Here is a 17,373-nt window from a genome sequence, read left to right as displayed (position 1 = left end):
CTCTCATACTTTTTTTAGAAAGAACGTCAGCCTTTATTAATTAAGCAACAAACTTACACAGAGCCTCCCGGATGCAATCCGGAGCAGAACAGAAAATACAAAGACTATGAGAGTTCAAACTAGATCTAGCTAGGATATGAGCTAGAACATTACAATGTCGATGAACATGCTGGAAGCAAGCAGACGAGAGGCCGTTTGCCATGATTTTAACCTCCAAAAGAACGGAACCCATTACCGAGCGATCTCTGGAGGAAGACGAAAGACGCTGCACCACGAAGAGGCAATCAGTGTTGAAGGAGACATTGGAGAAGCCCTCCTCTCGAGGCAAGATGACAGCACGCCGGAGCGCCGTAGCCTCAACCAGTTCAGGAGACCGTGCGCCCAAAATAGGCTCAGATGCTCTCATACTTGAGATACTTAGGGATCACGATAATCCACGGGACTAGAAAAGTAAAGGGGTGGAATCACATGCATTCTTAGTTCTGCGTCTACTTCCTAGCATCTTGACATGTTGGTGCCTACAATGAAATTCCTCTAAAATCCGTCCATGTCAAACAGAGCCTCGTTGTTTAGAGCCCCTAATAAGCTAGTTCACCCACATGGCCGGCTACTAATGCTCTGACTTCGAATTACAAGTTTTTCAAGATGCGATCTAGGATAAGTTTTTGAATCGGAAAAACAGCACGCCATGTTGCAGTGGCCAGTACAGTACATGCGAGCCGACGACTTTCCTCCATCTACAAACCCCATCATAATCTTAATCTGGTGTATAAAAGGGCGACATTTAGCGCCATGCATATGCAGCAGCAAAGGCGAAACCAATCAGACCATGTCGTCACGGAGAGCTCCTCCGAGTCTGGCCACGGCGGCGACGGCTATCCTGGCCGTCCTGGCCGCGGCGCTCGTCACCACGGGAGCTCGCGCGCAAATGTGCGGCGCGCAGGCCAACGGCGCCAAGTGCGCGAACTGCCTCTGCTGCAGCCGCTTCGGGTTCTGCGGCAGCACGGCCGACCACTGCGGCGCCGGCTGCCAGAGCCAGTGCAGCGGCTGCGGCAACACTCCTACCGGCGCCAAGGCCGTGGCGTCCATCGTGTCCAGGGAGCTCTTCGAGCGGCTCCTCCTGCACCGCAACGACGCGTCGTGCCTGGCCCGCGGGTTCTACACGTACGACGCGTTCCTCGCGGCTGCCGCGGCGTTCCCTGCCTTCGCCGGCACGACGCTGAGCACCAACACGCGGAAGCGAGAGGTGGCCGCGTTCCTGGGCCAGACATCCCACGAGACCACCGGCGGGTGGCTGACGGCGCCCGACGGCCCTTACTCGTGGGGCTACTGCCTCAAGCGGGAGAGGGACCCGCCGTCCGACTACTGCGAGCCCAGGGAGGAGTGGCCGTGCGCGCCCGACAAGCAGTACTATGGCCGCGGCCCCATCCAGCTCTCCTACAACTACAACTACGGGCCGGCGGGCCGCGCGATCGGCGTGGACCTGCTGAACCAGCCGGAGCTGGTGGAGACAGACCCGGTGGTCTCATTCAAGACGGCCCTATGGTTCTGGATGACCCCGCGGGGTAACAAGCCGTCGTCCCACGCCGTGATCACGGGGCAGTGGAGGCCGACGCTCGCAGACTTGGCCGCCGGCCGGTTTCCCGGATACGGCATGATCACCAACATCATCAACGGCGGGCTCGAGTGCGGGATCGGGCGGGACCCACGGGTGGCCGACCGGATAGGGTTCTATAAGCGCTACTGCAACATTCTCCGCGTCGGCTACGGGAGCAACCTGGACTGCTACAGGCAGAAGCCATTCACCAGCTGAGAAATCAGATTCTCGGTTGGGCTCGTGGGGTCACAAGTGGCACTCGTGCCCTGGCCCTGACGGTTCCATAAGGGCCCAGATGGCTTCCTTTTGGCAATTTCTCTCATTGTTTTGGAGACCCAAATGTTTTTCATTTGGGTCGCGTTAACTGCCACACGTATGGCAGGAAGGGAGACGCACCACACGTCTCTAATGTAAACAGATTGCCACGTCATCGCATGCATGCATGTAGGAATCTTTTTAGATTTTCAGTTTTTAAATTTTTTATCTCTTAAACGAAAAATCCGATTGAAAATCTATTTTCATCATTAAATCCCTCACGACGAGATCTTCAAAACTAGATCCCATGTCGATATGTTTTGATGAAAAAAAAATTTGGATTAAAAGTTGCCATGTCTATTGCATATGAATTGCCATGATGTTTACACTGAAGTTGTCATGATATGTTTCAGCTATTTTCTTCTACATTTAAAAGTAAATTTTGACATTTATAAAACGGGGAATTAAGAAACTAGACTTGCCATGAACCATAAACTAAAATTGCCATGATACATGCACGTAAAATTGCCATGGTTCATACAAAAAATAACTTTCATGGTCAAAGTACTAGAGTTGCCATCATCAAAATACTAAAATTGCCATGATCTACAAACTAAAATTGCCACATGGAAACTTTAGTTTAAGCCCTATGGCAACTGCAGTGTAAACATCGTGGCAACTTCTGGCAAAAAAAAAGTTAGTCGAAATATATCAACATGGTGTCTAGTTTTGAAGATCTCGTCGAGACGGATTTAATGGTAAAAACGGATTTTTAGTTCGCTTTTTTATTTAGGAGATACAACATTTTTAAGCCGAAAACCAAAAAAAATTATGCTGATGCCATCTATTCATACGTGGCAAAATGAGTGGTGATGGAGGCGTGTGGGCAATGTGCAAACGCCCACACGTGTGGGCGTTAATATTTCCGTTCCATTTTTCATGAAGGCGGAAAAAATATCCTAGGTCCATATTTCCAGGACTTATCATGTTGGACTCAACCATCTCCAACCGTATAAATCATCATTATCTTCCTCACCAACAAAAGGCATTGTGGGGAGCATCTTCATCTGCGGCGTCTTCACAAACAACACCGTCTACATCTTTAATGTCAGCCCCATGTGTTGGTTTTTTTAGGGTAACCTCGTGTGTTAGTTTATGTATGTTAGTTGATGCTTTATGTTTTATTGGTATGAGATCCAAACTTTCAGAATGCTATTCATATTCATATGCTTCCAGACATGCTTACGCTGTGACTTGCAAGTAGTTCATTACATTCTTAAGAACATATGAAACATATGCTATAAATCCTAGACTCAATCGGGGAATGATTCCTTGAAACTTATGCCTGCCTACGATGTCGCTCTATTCGAGGACTGTATATCATTAAAAAAATATTTGTGGATTTAAAAGAATCTGAACTGAAAATTGTTTAAAATTATATGCTCCCTAGGAATGTTGGTTCTTGGTGCATTGGGGCTCTGGGGATCAGCCGTGGGCCTACCTTCACGCTGGGTTTTTGCATGTTTAGGTTGTTTGGGCTATTCGTCATTCTGTCTGTAGCTCCTAATTGACGTGTTTTGCGCCAGTTAACGAGCTGGCACTTGCAGCGTCGCTGGTATATAGGCCAGCCAACGAGCGCGCTTGCTCGCTCAAAAAAGTAAACACCTAACGGCCGCTACTGCCGAACGACCGCTCGTTTGCTAGATTTTTTTCAAGAAAATCCAAAAAAATAAAAAAAAAATGAACTAAAAAGATCATGCATTTGAATTTTTAAAAAGTTCATGATTTTGAAAAAAGAGATTTCACAAAAATAGAAAGAAATTTCACCAACTTTGAAAACAACCAATGATTTTAAAAAGGTTCATTGATCTTGTAAAAAATTCACCAATTTTAAAAAATAGTTCATTGATTTCAAAAAAAGTAAACTCATTTTGAGAAAAGTGCATCTATTTGAAAAAAATCAAAATTTTAAAAATAGGTCATCGATTTTGAAAAAAGTTATCAATTTGGGAAAAAAATATAAGCTTTAATAAAAGTTCATCGATTTTGAAAAGTGTTCTTCAATTTTTTAAGGTTTCATCGAATTTGAAAAAATCATGCATTTTGAAAAATAAAATATAAAAAAAAGGAATAGGAAAATAATACAGAATATAGTAAAAGGAGAAAATACAAAGAGAAAAAAACAAGGTCAGTCCAGGAAGAAAACAAAGAAATTTAAAAAATGGTTAGGAAAAAGCTCTCTCCCATTGCACCCTAGATGGGCGGGCCCATGTAAGAGCGCCTTTAGTGCCAGTTAATGAAATGCACGTTAATGGGCACTGAAGGAGTCCAATAGGAAATGCTTGCTCTCTGTATTACTTCTCGTCGATTGTCTCAAAAAAAAAACTTCTCGTCGTGTGCGTTGTTTGCTTGCAGTTAATTGGTTTTGCGGGCTACAAACAAGCTCGCCTAACCTGCACTGGTTGCCACCGAGACTAAATTGTGTAACAACACTAGAGCCACACACTGACCAATTCCACCTTCCTCTCAAAACAAATATCGACTCAAATAGCAAGCCAAGTTGTTACCAACAAAAGAAAACACCGCCACACGGGAAAATTATTTAGCCCGGCGCGACACGTATAAAACCAAATTGAAGCAACCCACCATGATAATCGAGAGTCTGGGAACTCATGTCCTGCGTGTAAGTTTCTACATCACGTCCCATGCAGCGCTATGTGTGTACTACGCTAGTGACTTTTTTCTTGATCGGTTTTAAGCGGACTTATTCCTTTTGGACCTTTTTTATTAAAACCTCATTTCATAATATTCAAACAATTTAGTTTTTGGTGAATTTAAGAAAAAATATTCTTTTAAAAATGTTTACGAATTTAGACAATAATAATAAATATAAAGTTGTTCATGATTATGAATAAATATTCATCATTTTAAAAATAAACGACTTTTAATTTTTTATGAATTTTCAAGAAGGTCACAAAGTTTAAAAGTCTTCAAGTATTTAAAAACAATTGTGATTTTTTACATGTATATGATAAATTCATGAATTTTCAAAAATGTTCATGAATACTATAAAACTATTAATAAATTTTATGTTTCTGAATTTCAACAAATGTTTATGAATTTCAAGTATGTTCCCAACTTTCAAAAAATATTCATAAATTTTAAAAATATTCATGAGTTAAGAAAAATAAGAATAAAAGAGAAAAAGGAAAACAAATATAAAAAACAGGAAAATAAAAGTGAACATGAAAAAACTAGTGGTGGAAAAAACCCGAATGGAACCTTCCCAAAACTGAAATGATCGTCCTACATGGTCAGCGTGATAGCGCCTGTAGGAGTGTCAATGTTTGCTCGATTTCCTCTGTAGTATGACTGGAATATCAATTCACATAATAACCTTTGGAATAAAAAATAAAATTATATGTGACTTTGTTCCCTAAATGGAAAATATTACAAGGACCATATTAAAGTAACAGAAATATGCATGTAACAAAATAATATAAATCATATAAAAAATAATGTGGCCCAACAGTAAATTGCTCCACGTAATATGCGTGATTTTCTCCAAAAGAAAGTGAAAACTATAACAAGGTTTATATTTTGACACAAAAGTTAGGCCTACGTATGTACATGTATGTCACATAAATAATTCACACTACTAGTTCAATATGTTCCGACATTCCAAAAAAAAAAGTCTGTTGTCGTTCAACAGACATTTAGGTGAGTCATACAATTGTTTAAGGTGTTTACGTGAGTCATACAATTGTTTCAATACGTCTTAGAAATCTTCCATATGTTTCAAAAACTTGTGTGTTTCAATATTTTGGAATATGGCCATGTATGTCGTAGAATGTTCTCTTAACTCATGAGTTGTCCAGTGTTCCAAACGATGAAAACGATGTATTTGTTCGCATATCTATTTTCCTTGTTTTGATGCATATAAATTCAATATTTGCTTAAAAACAAAGAAGGAAAAGCACAACAAATGGAAATAAAACATAAAAATTAAAGGGAAAAAACCAACAAATAATGCGAAGGAACAAAGTTAAAAAAAACACTTTGGGCCTTAGTATAGGAAATGCTAGATTGACCAGATCTTGGAATCTGGATCTACATGACCTCTTCCCACTAATTCTCGACCTCCCTCCTGTTTTTCACCCTGGGCCTCCATATCAGACTATAAATTTCCAACCGTAATAAAATCCCCTAGATGTAGCATCTGAAATATGTCATAGAAAGTGTTCAGGTGAGTCATGAAAATTGTTTTGATACATCTTAGAAATCCTCCATATATTTCAAAAGTTGTGTGTACTTTAGTGTTTTTGAAAATCTTCATGTATGCCATACAATTTTGAATAAACACGTGAGTTGTCCAATGTTTTAATAGATGAAAATGATATATTTGCTAGCATATATATTATCTTTATCTTGATACATCAAAATCAATATTTTAATTTAAAACAAAGAAGGAAACCATAACAAATAGAACTATTTAAAAAATGATGAAAAGGAAAGAATGTAGGACAAGAAAACAAAATGTTACATGGATTCTCCATATGAAAATTGCAAGGCTTACAGGAACGAGGATTAGGGACGGATGTATGCTCTTCCCACTCATAAGTCTTAAACTTATCGATATTTTTTGTCTGATGCATGCTACTTTGCTATCAATTCCAGAACTTTGGGCATACTTTTTATCAACTTTATTTGTCTAACTTATTAATCCAGTGCCCAGTGTCAGTTTTTATTTTTGGTATTTCAGGAAAACACCACAAAAAAAGTCTGAGAAAAAATCCAACAAAAATAGTTCGGGAAGTTTCAAGCCTTAGGTCATCCACTTGAGGCTCAACATAGTCTGGAAGAATAGAAGTATGTAGTAGACATAAGATCTTTTCTCGTGTCATTACCAGGAAGGTGGGTGCTTGAAGGTATCTTTTTTAGATCCTGCAATTTTATCTTTTAGTTGCTTATTCACTTGTTTGGCTTATGGAAGAAACAACAAAAATAGTGCACTTGATTGTATTTAGAAACTTAATGTTCAAAGTATGGACTTAGAACATGGCTATGAATTATTCAAATAAAAAAATGTTATTGATGTAAGTTCTTTGAATATTAATCAAGATATATTTTTTGAAGAAAGAAAGGAAAGAAAAGTTATTAGTATGTATTCTATGAATATCAGTTATGCTAATGACATGAAAAGCAAAAGCATAAGCTTGGGGAGGATAAATTTGAAAACCTTTTTGCTCTTGATGACAATTCTTATGATATTTCTATCACTTATGATGAAAATTTGGAAAAATCTAAGCTTGGGCATGTTATGTTTAAAAATCCTTTTGGTATTGACATGGAAAATCCTAAGCTTCGGGATGATAGGTTTGAAAGTCCTTTTGCTAGTGAGCATGCTGAGTCTGAAATATGTTTTCTAGTAAGAATGAGGATTACATGTTTGAAGAAGTTTATGCTATTAAGGATCCTAATGATTATCCTCTTGCTTGTAATAATGAATGTGAAACAATGAATGAATATGATCTTTCGAGACCTCCTAATCCTAGCTTACAGAAGGAAATATATTAAGATGAGAATGCACCTCCTACACCTAGTTATGATGATTGCAATATTATTAGAAGTGGGTTTAGAGATGTCATGTTGGTAGGTAGTAATGGTATTCACTTTAAGTAGTGTTGATCCCACAATTATTGAGGATGTTTCAATTGATTGTGATGAGAACAAAATTGTTACCTATGATGATTACTATGTAATACTTATTCTTTAAAAGAGAATGATAATCATCCTTATGAAACTTTTCATAATTATGAGGAGAAATACCCCCCCCCCATCCACAGACACACATCATGTACACTACCATTTTATGTTCTTAGAAATAATACTAAATTAAAATTAATCATGGATATGAAAAAATATTCAAGAATTTTTAAAAAGGTCATGATTTCTAAACATGTTTACGAATTTTAAAAAATGGTCATGAATTTTTTTTAAAAATTGAGGATTTGAGAAAAAATCTGCCTATGAAAAATCACAATTTTTTAAAAATGTTCATGAATTCTAGAAAATTATTCACAAAATTGATTTTTTTATTAATTTGAATAAATGTACGCGATTTAAAGTATGTTCCCAATTTTAAAAACATACCCATAAATTTGAAAAATATTCATGAGTTAGAAAACAAAAAGTAAAGAGAAGATGGTAAATACGTATAAAAACAAACAGGAAAAATAAAATATAAACAAATGGTGGATAAAAAAACCAAATAGGACATTTCCAACACTGGAAGGACTGTCCTGTATGGCCGTCTAATAGCCCCCACGGGGGTGTCAGTGTTTGCTCGACCACCTTTATGGTATGGGTGGAATATAATTGGCATAATAAGTTTTGGAATTATAAAAAAAAGTTCCACAACCGAAGAACCACACTGCAAAGCGCACATTTTGTAGAATTTATGTTGGCCTGTCCAGCCAACAACCCACCTAATATGTGGCTTTGTTCCCTAAATTGAGAATATAGTAAGGAGCATACTTAAAATTACACAAATATGTGTGTAATAGACTAATACAAATCATACAAAAGTTTATGTGGGCCAGGCATTTAATATATTTCATTTCCTTCTAAAGAATGAGAACTATAATAAGGTCTATAATGTTCATGCATGTCAAATAAATATTTCACACTACTAGTTCAAGTAGGAGATATCCTTGCGTGTCGCAGGAAGAATTTTAAAGATTAATTTTAGATGGATTATGTATGGAGAAAATGATCTAAATCAAAAGCTACCATCGTCTTAATGTAGATATATTTCATACTTGCACTGTGTGTGAAAAAAGAGTATGCACGTGGTTTGCTCCGGCCAGACACAATGTGAATTGTTCATAGGGATGCCGGAACACGGGAACGAGAAAAAAGAACAAAAAGGGTAACAAAGAAACTGGTATAATGGTTCACGTAGATGCCGATAAATCTCACTTTGGGTTTTGTTGATTATCGTGAAGCAAAAGGAATAACACATGGTAATTACAGGTTCACTTGATAGTTATTCATGTGGGTACAAGGGGCAATATGGATGTCCACGGTTCCGCTATTGATCATTGAACGGAAGAATTGAACGGAAGAAGTTCCGGTCACGTCTATACTTTACCGAACCTGCTGTGTCACATGCTTAAGGGTCATAGATTTGTTGGGTGCTAGATGGATTAGGAGCTTGAGAGAAAATGACCAGAAATGTTTCAGAGATGTTGAAAATGTTTTCGAGGAAGGATCGGAAGTGTTTCAGGGAAACCGAAAATGTTTTTGAGAAAACCGTGAGACCTGAAGTTTTTCAGAGCCTCCTGGAAATATTATTGGCGCCATGGGCCAGCCCATACGCAAGGCCTATCGGATGGTTGGCCGCATGGGCCTTAGGTGGGCGCCCCCTAGCCTTGGCGCCCAAGCTTGCTTGCTGCAGCTAGGATTTGGGGGTGAGGCCCACCCCTTGGTGCGCCGCCCTAGGGAGGATGCAACACATGCTCCATGGGTTGCCCCCCTCTCTCTCATTCTCCACCGAAAATTTTCGTTACGCCGCAAGGCTACGCCACCCCCTTCTAGTACTCTGACACCACTAAGTTTTGAACGGCGCAACGCTATTGGATCGCTAACTTCGTACACGTGGATACCAACAGAGAGATCATGCTTTCGAGGGAAAAATTCTCGCGGTTGGGAGGTTGTAAATCCTAGCTGCGGGATTCTGCACCAACGATCTTCACCAACTCTTCTTCTACCGCAACTCTATGTTGGTAAAGTTCCGATGTAATCCCATGTGCATCTTCACCAACGATCTTCAGTGTTTGTTCCCGTGCCTTTGCCGGCAGGTAGTTCTAAGGCCAACAGACGGTGGTCCATGCCTAGTATGGACCGCGGAGGCGCTGACTAGGGCCGGAAAAAGGGCGGGTCATTGGTTGTGGTTGCTGGCACAATCACCGTAGCAGGGTCGTTGTTCCAGCTCCATCTTCGACGGCAGTCGCTCCACCGCAGGCGAACGTGGTAAGTTCTTGACTTGGTCACCAACGACGAAACTCTACCCACCCACAACGATGACGCCCACCAACAACCCACACAGGAAGGCACACCACCACACACCACCACATTTGCCCGGGGCCGGGGCCTGGTAGTATTCATGGCTGCACGTTGTTGCATGCGGAGGAGCGTGCAGTGGGCACCAGAGAGAGCGAGAGGAGCCGACGCGCACGGCACGAGATCGACAAGACTCGCCTGGGGCGCCTGCCGCGGGAGCCGGGTCTTCGCCCAGCAAACAGCCGGGGAGCGCGGAGCGGGCTGCACGCATGCCGGGGTGTCGTGCCCGAGCGGATCCCGGCACGGGCGGGCGGGCGGCGGCGTACATGGTGCCGGACCGACACACGCGGCCAACAGTGTCTGCCCTGCCGTGCGTTACGAGCGGAACGCACGTACGTACGTACGGGTTCCGTATGACCCGGCCGCCTTCCAATCCAACAGTGCAAATCCTGTCGAGGACAGCCAGCGATTCCGGTACGAAACTGAAGCCACGTCCAACATGAGGATCCCGGGGAAGCCAGCACGCACTGGCGACTCCGTGACTACACACACAGCCCGAGCAAACAGAAACCCATCAGAAAGTTCAGATGCTTACCCTCAAAAAAAATAAAAAAATCAGATGTTCAGACGCGCCGCGAAGCCACACGAACACGAAGGGCCAACATTTTGGTTTGATGAAAGTTAGGAGGTCTAGAGACAGGAGCTACAGCTACCCATCCAGCTCCGATCAGCGGCGGCGGCTCTCCGCCGGACCGGAGGCAACGCTGCTGCTGCCGTGCCATGGCTCGATACTACAAAAACCCTTCGTCCCAGACGCAGCTGGGGAAGGAACCACGAGAGCCCAGGCAGATGCATGCATGCGCCGCTAAGCTACCAGCTATGGCTAATAAAACCACCTTACAGTTCCTTGCTAACGCAGCTACTAATGCTAGGTAACCAGTCCTAGTTAAACAACCTTGCTATCTCCTCGTGGATGCAGGGCCAAAAGGACGACGCTGTAGTCGAGCAAGTCAGGCGTCGGCCCACGCGGCGAACACTGGCATGTGCGCCACGGACACGCCGGGCCTGGCCGGCGCCGGCGATGAGACCCAGGTGCCCATGGGCAGCGAGCTCGCCAGCTTCGGCGCCGCGGGCCGGGCGAACAGCATGGCCAGGCCGCCTCCCTGGTCCGGGCTCTGCTCCCGGGAGTTGCTCAGGCTCGTGGCCAGGGACGACGCGCCCGACATGCGGTTGCCCTGCCCCTGAGCACCAGCCGCGTCGCCGTCCAGGGACACCACGCCGCGCAGCAGGGAGAAGGACTCGCTCGACAGAAGGTCCAGGTGGTGGCGGCTGTGCTCTTCCGTGGTCACCGCCGCAGGCTGCCTCCAGTAGTCCGCGGCGCTGCCGGCCTGCACGAGGGCCGCCGCCGCGCTTGCCACCACGGCGGCGCTCTCGTCGGGGCCGTCCTTCCTGCGCCGCACCTGGTCGCCGGGCAGGAGCGTGCTGCTCTCCATGATCTTGTCCACGTCGTAGCGGTTGATGTCGAAGTTGGTGACCGCGTTGAGGCCGCGGAACTTGATCGCCGCCACGTCGTACGCCTCCGCCGCGTCCGCCTCCGCGCCTGCACGCACGCAACAAACACGCATCCAACGATCAAACACACACACACGCAGCTTGAAACAGCAGCCGGGCTTTCCCGGGCGGTCAAAGGACAGGAGAGGAGCCGAGCACGAAAGCGACGAGAGCATGCATCATGCACGCACAGAGCCGGCCAGCCTTATGAGAAAGGCGAGCGACGCAAAAACGTAAACCCACTACGGCTGGGGACGGCCCTCGCTCCTCCCTCGCACGCGCAAAAGTGCGGCCAAAAGCATGCAAGAATCGGCAGAGCGATGCTACGTTCATTCTTTCGGGAGGGCCAGGGCGCGCAGGGGCATCATGGAGCTACATCAGAGGTTATGATCATTGTGACAGGACGCCCTGCGTCCTTAAACCGTGACAAGCCTCTGCAGCCTTATTTCGCTGCTGCGGCGACAACGAACTGGTTGCTGCTGTCACATTGGTGAATCGGTGATGATGATGCATGATAGGAGCATGCATGCTGCGGATTTGCATCTTGTGGTGCCCATGGCGAGATTGCAAGATTGCAGTCTCAGAGATACCTGATTAATGGCGGCAACAGGGGGAGCAAGAGCTAGTTTGGGCGGGGCACGTACTGAATGTGCCGAGGTAGAGGTCCTTGTTGCCGGAGACGCGGCCGATGCGCGCCTGCCACCGCCCCTGCTGGTGGTGCCTGGTGACTCCCCGGTACACCGAGGCGCCGCGCGAGAACCCGCTGCTCTTCCTGCACCAATGGCGGTCGCCGGCGTGAGTGTCTATCCACCATGCGATCGAGTGCAAATTTCTCAGGGTCGTTCAGGCAAGCATGTGATGATGTACCTTCTGAGGTGAGCCACATACTCCTGCCTGGTCATGTTCTTCATCACCTCCAGCTCCTCCTGGTAGTCCTCCACCTGCACGCACGCAAACACGCAAACAATGGTCAAAATCACTGGCTACATTGTGATGACAAGCAAGCAAGCAAGCAAGCAATGTAGTACACCGGAGATGGATCGAGAAGGAGGTGATCGCCGTACCGGGAAGTTGATGTGCGTGGACGCGCCCCAGTACTTGAGCGCCGCGAGGTCATACGCCCTCGCCGCCTTCTCCTCCATGTCATACCCACCTGCCCAAATCAACAAGCTCTTTTAGTTCTATTAGGCACCACCACTCCCTCTGATTAAACATGCAGAGGGACTAGTATTTGTATTGACTGATCCCAACAAGATTAAGCAAAGTGATAGGAGCATCACTCCCAGGCAAGCTACTCACCAAGATAAACTGAAGATGTAGACACGATCGATCCCCAGGCAAAAGGTCCAGCAAAGGACATGCAAAGAGCAGTTCATTAGTTTGCACTTGGAAGTGCAATCACATCACTACTTAGTACACTACGACTACTAGTAGTACGTACTGCTACTAACTAAAATGGTACTGGGGGCAAAGTGCTACTACTACTCCGGCAGCTGTTAGGGAGCTCGATTGATTAAGGTTGGAGTTTGGAAGTACCTTGCCGGCCTTTCCTGGTCTGGCCTTCCTTCCGGCAGCTGTTGTCCCAGAGGTGCGCCTCATACCTCCCCGTCCACCTATGCCTGCTTTTGCTAGCAAGCGAGGGTTAGCGCGAGGAGGAAGACGATGGCGACTCACTGACAAATGACATGCAATGGGGTGAGATGGGTTGTGCCGTGCGGCTACCTGGTGACGCCCCGGTATTTGGACGTGCGCTGGCCGAAGGTGTCGATGCACTTGCGGTGCACGACCGGCTGCTTGTTCTGCCCGGCGCCCGCGCCGCGCTTCTTGCTGGCCGCGGTCGCCTGGCCGACGCACTCGCCGCCGGCACCGACGTAGGCGTGGGCGTGTGCAGCCGCCTGCTGCATGGTGACGCAGCTGGACTGGGACCCGGAGCTCATGGACAGCGTCAGCGGGTGTACGTACCCACCGGGGTTGTCGTGGCCGGTCGCCACGATGGCGTCCTCGCCGTTGCCGGCGTCCACGTCGTAGACGTCTCCGGCACGCGCCATCCAGCCGGCCGCTTCCATCGCGGCCGACGTGGCTGCAGCCTGCTCGTCCAGCAACGCCGCGTGGGCGTCGTAGTACATGTGGTGGCCACCGGAGCCAGGCATCATGGCGTACGGCAGCTGGTGCTGGCCGCCTCCTGCGTCGCCATGGCCGTGGCCTTGGCCGCCGTAGTAGTAGCCCGAGTTGTCCAGGCTCAGCGCCATGGCGGGACTCGCGCCCAGGAAGTCCTCGAGCTTCGGCGGCGCCGACACCTCCGCCCCTGCACAGACCGCAAGCCCAACCAAGAAACATAAAGAGACACGCGCAGCTACAAGCCAAGAACCTCAGGAACCCAAACTGTAGCAAAGTAAGAATCGTAGTACTGTGCAGATATTTACCGTGGTGTTTCTGCTCGCTCCTCCGGAGCGCGTCGGCGAGGCAGAGGGAGCCGTCGGACCTGAGAGGCAGTGCGGAGATCCCGGAGTAGTACCCGCCGCTCGCGGCGCCGACATTGTCGCTCCCACCGAAGTAGAAGGACATGGGGGAGGAGGCGACCGCGTCAGGGTGATAGTAGACCCCGCCGTGCTGCGCGTGGTGGTGGCCGGCCACGTCGACGATGCCGGAGCCGGCCGCCGCCTCCATGGCGACGTGAGGCGACAGCGAGAAACCCAGCCAGCCGCCAGCACCGCTCGCGATGCTGGCGCCGCTCATGCTGTGGCCGCCGTTGGTCATCGGGCGGAGCGGATGGGAGCAAGGGCGCACGAGCACGACTGGGGATGAGGCTGTGGTGGTCTCAAGATTCAAGAAGATCTAGCTTAGATGGGAATGAGAGGATCAATCATTGGGGAGCACATGTCGCAATGATGCCGCTGCTCTCCATTGCAAGCTCAGCGGGTTTGAAGGGGGACTTTGGTCTGTGCGCGCGTGTGTGCGGGGTATGCCCGGCTCAGCGCTTCTTGTACCCCGTGGGGAGCGGAGCGGAGCGGGGGGAGGAAGAGGGAGAGTCGGGTATGGTGTGATCGGCGGAGAGGGCCGAATGGTGGGCCTGGCTTTTAAAACGTGTGTGTGCAAAGCGAATGAGTTGCTCTTGATCTCGAGTCTTGACCTCCCACACACACACATTTTACGAACTACTCGAAATAAGAAGGATAAATGGTCGGATAAGGCCAACTCCAACGCGTGATCCCATCCTATCCGCCCACGTTCGTTTAGGGGAAAACGAACACATCAGGACTCCCAACGCGCGGCCGCAAACGGACCGTCGTCTGTTTTGTGTTCATTTTCGACTCATTCCCGACCCAAGTATGTGACCGAACGGACACGCGCGGACGGCACGTGGCGCCTGTCCATGTCCTCCTCTGGCTGGCCCGTCGAGGAGACAGACTCCTCTTTTTCTAACCCCCGCCTCCCTCTAGCCGTACCCCGCCACTCTCGTCCCTCGCTGTCGCCGCCGCCATTGCCTCTGCACAGCTCGGCCGCGTGCTCGCCCCAACCCTTCTTGCACCCCCTCTCGTCCCTCGACGCCCCGAGCTACCCAACCACGGCCACCTGATTTGAGTTCTCGGCGATCGGATTGGAGCGGATCTGGTCGAACTTGAGCTCGCCCGGCTGCGGGAGGCCGCGCCGTGGCATGGACTGCCCGGGCACCAGGCTGGAAGGCCCCTGCAAGGCCGCAAGGCCGCATGCAGGTACTAAGTCCTCCTCTAGCCGCTCGGATCTACACCGTCGGCGATCCGCCGACACATACACGAACGGCGGTCGGCCGGGCTCGGTGCTGGCCCAAAAGCTCGTCGGCACACCGTTACCACTCATTAAGTGCGACGACTGCACAAAGAAGATGTTGCGCCGCGTGTCTACGACACCCGAACATTCCGGATGAGTGTTCATCAAGTGCTTAAACGATAGGGTATGTGCCACTTTAGCTTCAGTTGTGCTCTCGTATTCGACTAGTTGTGCCAACTTACATTTTTATTGTGTAAAATGGATGCAAGTTTTGCTATTGAGAAGAAGAATACATCGATATATTAATAGAGCGAAATTTAGTAGATGTTCGTGCACTTTTAGCTACAATAGAGGCTAGAGATGAGATTAGTGCACTTGTTGCTAGAATAGAAGCTAGATGCGAGGAAGCAACGTCTATTTCTTTAGACTCGAAGAAGAAAGAAGCACGCAAGATCGAGCCTCCGCAGATCAACAATGAATGCATCAAGAAGACACTAATCCAACTTACGAAAACGGTTATGAAAGTTGGATATCTTCTGAAATGTCCTTTTTGGTTCTTCTATTCTAGTTAAGATTTGGTGATGTGCTTCCATGTATCAAAAATCAATGATGAAAATAAAATATATATGTGTTTACGAAGAAAAAAATATGCATGCAGACGAGATGCGGCCGAAATGCGGCCGTGCATTGGGCGCAGGACCAGCGCATCCACAAATCCGGATAGACAAGGCCCCATTGCCACCCTTAAATGGACGAAACGGGCATTCGTTTGGGGTCACACGTTCGAGTTGGCCTAAGGCACAGGCACAACATTCCCCAACTCGGAGCTTGGGACTGGTCTGGAACACTTGCTTTTAGGCCAACTCCATCGCACGACCCCAAACAGACGTCCGCTTTGTTCGGATTTCGTCCGTTTGGGGTGGGATTTGGGGTTGTGTCCGAGCGTGTCCTGGGATGTGGTGGCCGTGCGCCCAGCGTGCGGCCGCATCCATTTGCCCCATTCTATCTGTGTCTATTTAAAAAACCAAAAGAATGTTTCAAATGCCAAGCCCTAGTTCAGGCCAGCGGCCTACACGTCCATCGCCGCCATCAGCCAGTGGCCGGCAACACAACCAGCCTCCAAAATGAATAGTTGTCCTCGCCGATAACGCAGCCAGCGGCCGGCAACACAGCCGGCCACCAAAATGAATGTTTTCGCCGGCACACAACCAGCGGCCCAGCGGGCGGGCGGCACCCATGCCAGCCTCCAAAAAGAACGGCCACGGCCGATCGGACGACCTAGTTGAGGCCTTCGGCTTCGAGCATCTCCTTCTGCTTGGCCTCGAACCAGGCCCTCGTCTTGTCGCTCATCTTCGACAAGTCCACGCTCATGATCGCAAGGGCCACCTCCTTTGCTTTGGTGGCGGCGTTCGTGGCCTCGATGTCGAGCTGCCTCTGCCTGGCCTTGACGTTGTCGGCCTCGATGTCGAGCTTCCTTTGCCGAGCTGCCTCCTTCATGCCGATCTTCCTCCTCTTGGCCGCCTCCTCCATCTCAAGCTTCTTTGTTTGAAGGTCTAGGTATTACTTCATTTGCTCCTCCTTGCTTTGCCACTTCTTCTCGTCCTCACATACTTTTGGGACATCATGCCATGCAAAGTTTCATGCAATGTCGTGGATGAGGCATCACGTATGTCATCAACCCTGGAGTTGGTCTTGCCCCTCGGCCTCTTCAAGGCCTCGCCATCTCCACCTCCGGCGTACTTGGCTGTCTTTAGTCCTCTCTTCCTTTGTAGTTCACGGTATTGGTCCTTGAACTTAGGGCAATTGTTGATGATCGTCCAACAATGTGTAAGAGTGAATGTCTTGTCACTGTGCCGGGCCTTGAATGCCTCCAAAGATTGAAATGCCTAAATCACATGATCAACAACAAGTGAACATGCAAACATATACACGGCCAAAGTGTCATGGCCGTAGCAAGGAAAGGGCTAGGAAGAGGAGAGCATACCATGTCCCCAACGCCGAGACCACTCACGGGTCGTGCTTCAACGCTCTCAAATGCGGCGCAGTACTTGTTGCACTCTTGTTGGATGAACAACCATCTCTTTTGAATCGAGCCGATGCCACGGTTGCTTGTAAATTAGTAGGGCTCAAACATCTTCCTTTCATGGAATGTTTTGTGG

At 47.7% G+C, this 17,373-nt stretch overlaps 2 protein-coding genes across 4 annotated transcripts; one reads left to right on the top strand and one right to left on the bottom strand.

Moving 5' to 3' along the window:
* The first annotated feature begins 829 nt into the window (after nt 1-829).
* Nucleotides 830-1,813, top strand: LOC119298036 (chitinase 2-like). Its single transcript, XM_037575579.1, has one exon. The coding sequence runs from the start codon at nt 830-832 to the stop codon at nt 1,811-1,813; it is 984 nt and encodes a 327-aa protein (XP_037431476.1).
* Nucleotides 1,814-10,564: 8,751 nt separating this feature from the next.
* LOC119303296 (AP2-like ethylene-responsive transcription factor CRL5) lies at nt 10,565-14,528 on the bottom strand. 3 transcript variants are annotated; one of them, XM_037580410.1, is made up of 8 exons: nt 13,891-14,528; nt 13,190-13,772; nt 13,004-13,095; nt 12,767-12,775; nt 12,532-12,620; nt 12,335-12,408; nt 12,112-12,239; nt 10,565-11,516 (listed from the first exon to the last, which is right to left on the bottom strand). In XM_037580410.1, exons 1-8 carry the CDS (start codon nt 14,222-14,224, stop codon nt 10,927-10,929), a joined length of 1,899 nt encoding a protein of 632 aa, XP_037436307.1. In that variant the 5' UTR covers nt 14,225-14,528; the 3' UTR covers nt 10,565-10,926. The 3 variants fall into 3 exon arrangements, with proteins under 3 accessions (XP_037436307.1, XP_037436308.1, XP_037436309.1); XM_037580411.1 differs by having other exon boundaries at nt 13,004-13,089; XM_037580412.1 differs by having other exon boundaries at nt 13,004-13,086.
* Between the last annotated feature and the right edge of the window lie 2,845 nt (nt 14,529-17,373).

This window comes from Triticum dicoccoides, chromosome 5A (assembly GCF_002162155.2).
Source record: "Triticum dicoccoides isolate Atlit2015 ecotype Zavitan chromosome 5A, WEW_v2.0, whole genome shotgun sequence".
NCBI classification, from domain to species: Eukaryota; Viridiplantae; Streptophyta; class Magnoliopsida; order Poales; family Poaceae; genus Triticum; species Triticum dicoccoides.
Note: the sequence above shows the minus strand (reverse complement) of the source record. Positions and strands in the feature narration are given on the sequence as shown.

Coding starts and splice junctions, on each gene's coding strand:
- LOC119298036 (XM_037575579.1), top strand. CDS start 830: ATGTCGTCACGGAGAGCTCCTCCGAGTCTGGCCACGGCGGCGACGGCT.
- LOC119303296 (XM_037580410.1), bottom strand. CDS start 14,224: ATGACCAACGGCGGCCACAGCATGAGCGGCGCCAGCATCGCGAGCGGT. Junction 12,409..12,531: donor CCACGCACATCAACTTCCCG/GTACGGCGATCA, acceptor GCGTGCGTGCAG/GTGGAGGACTACCAGGAGGA. Junction 12,240..12,334: donor TATGTGGCTCACCTCAGAAG/GTACATCATCAC, acceptor CCATTGGTGCAG/GAAGAGCAGCGGGTTCTCGC.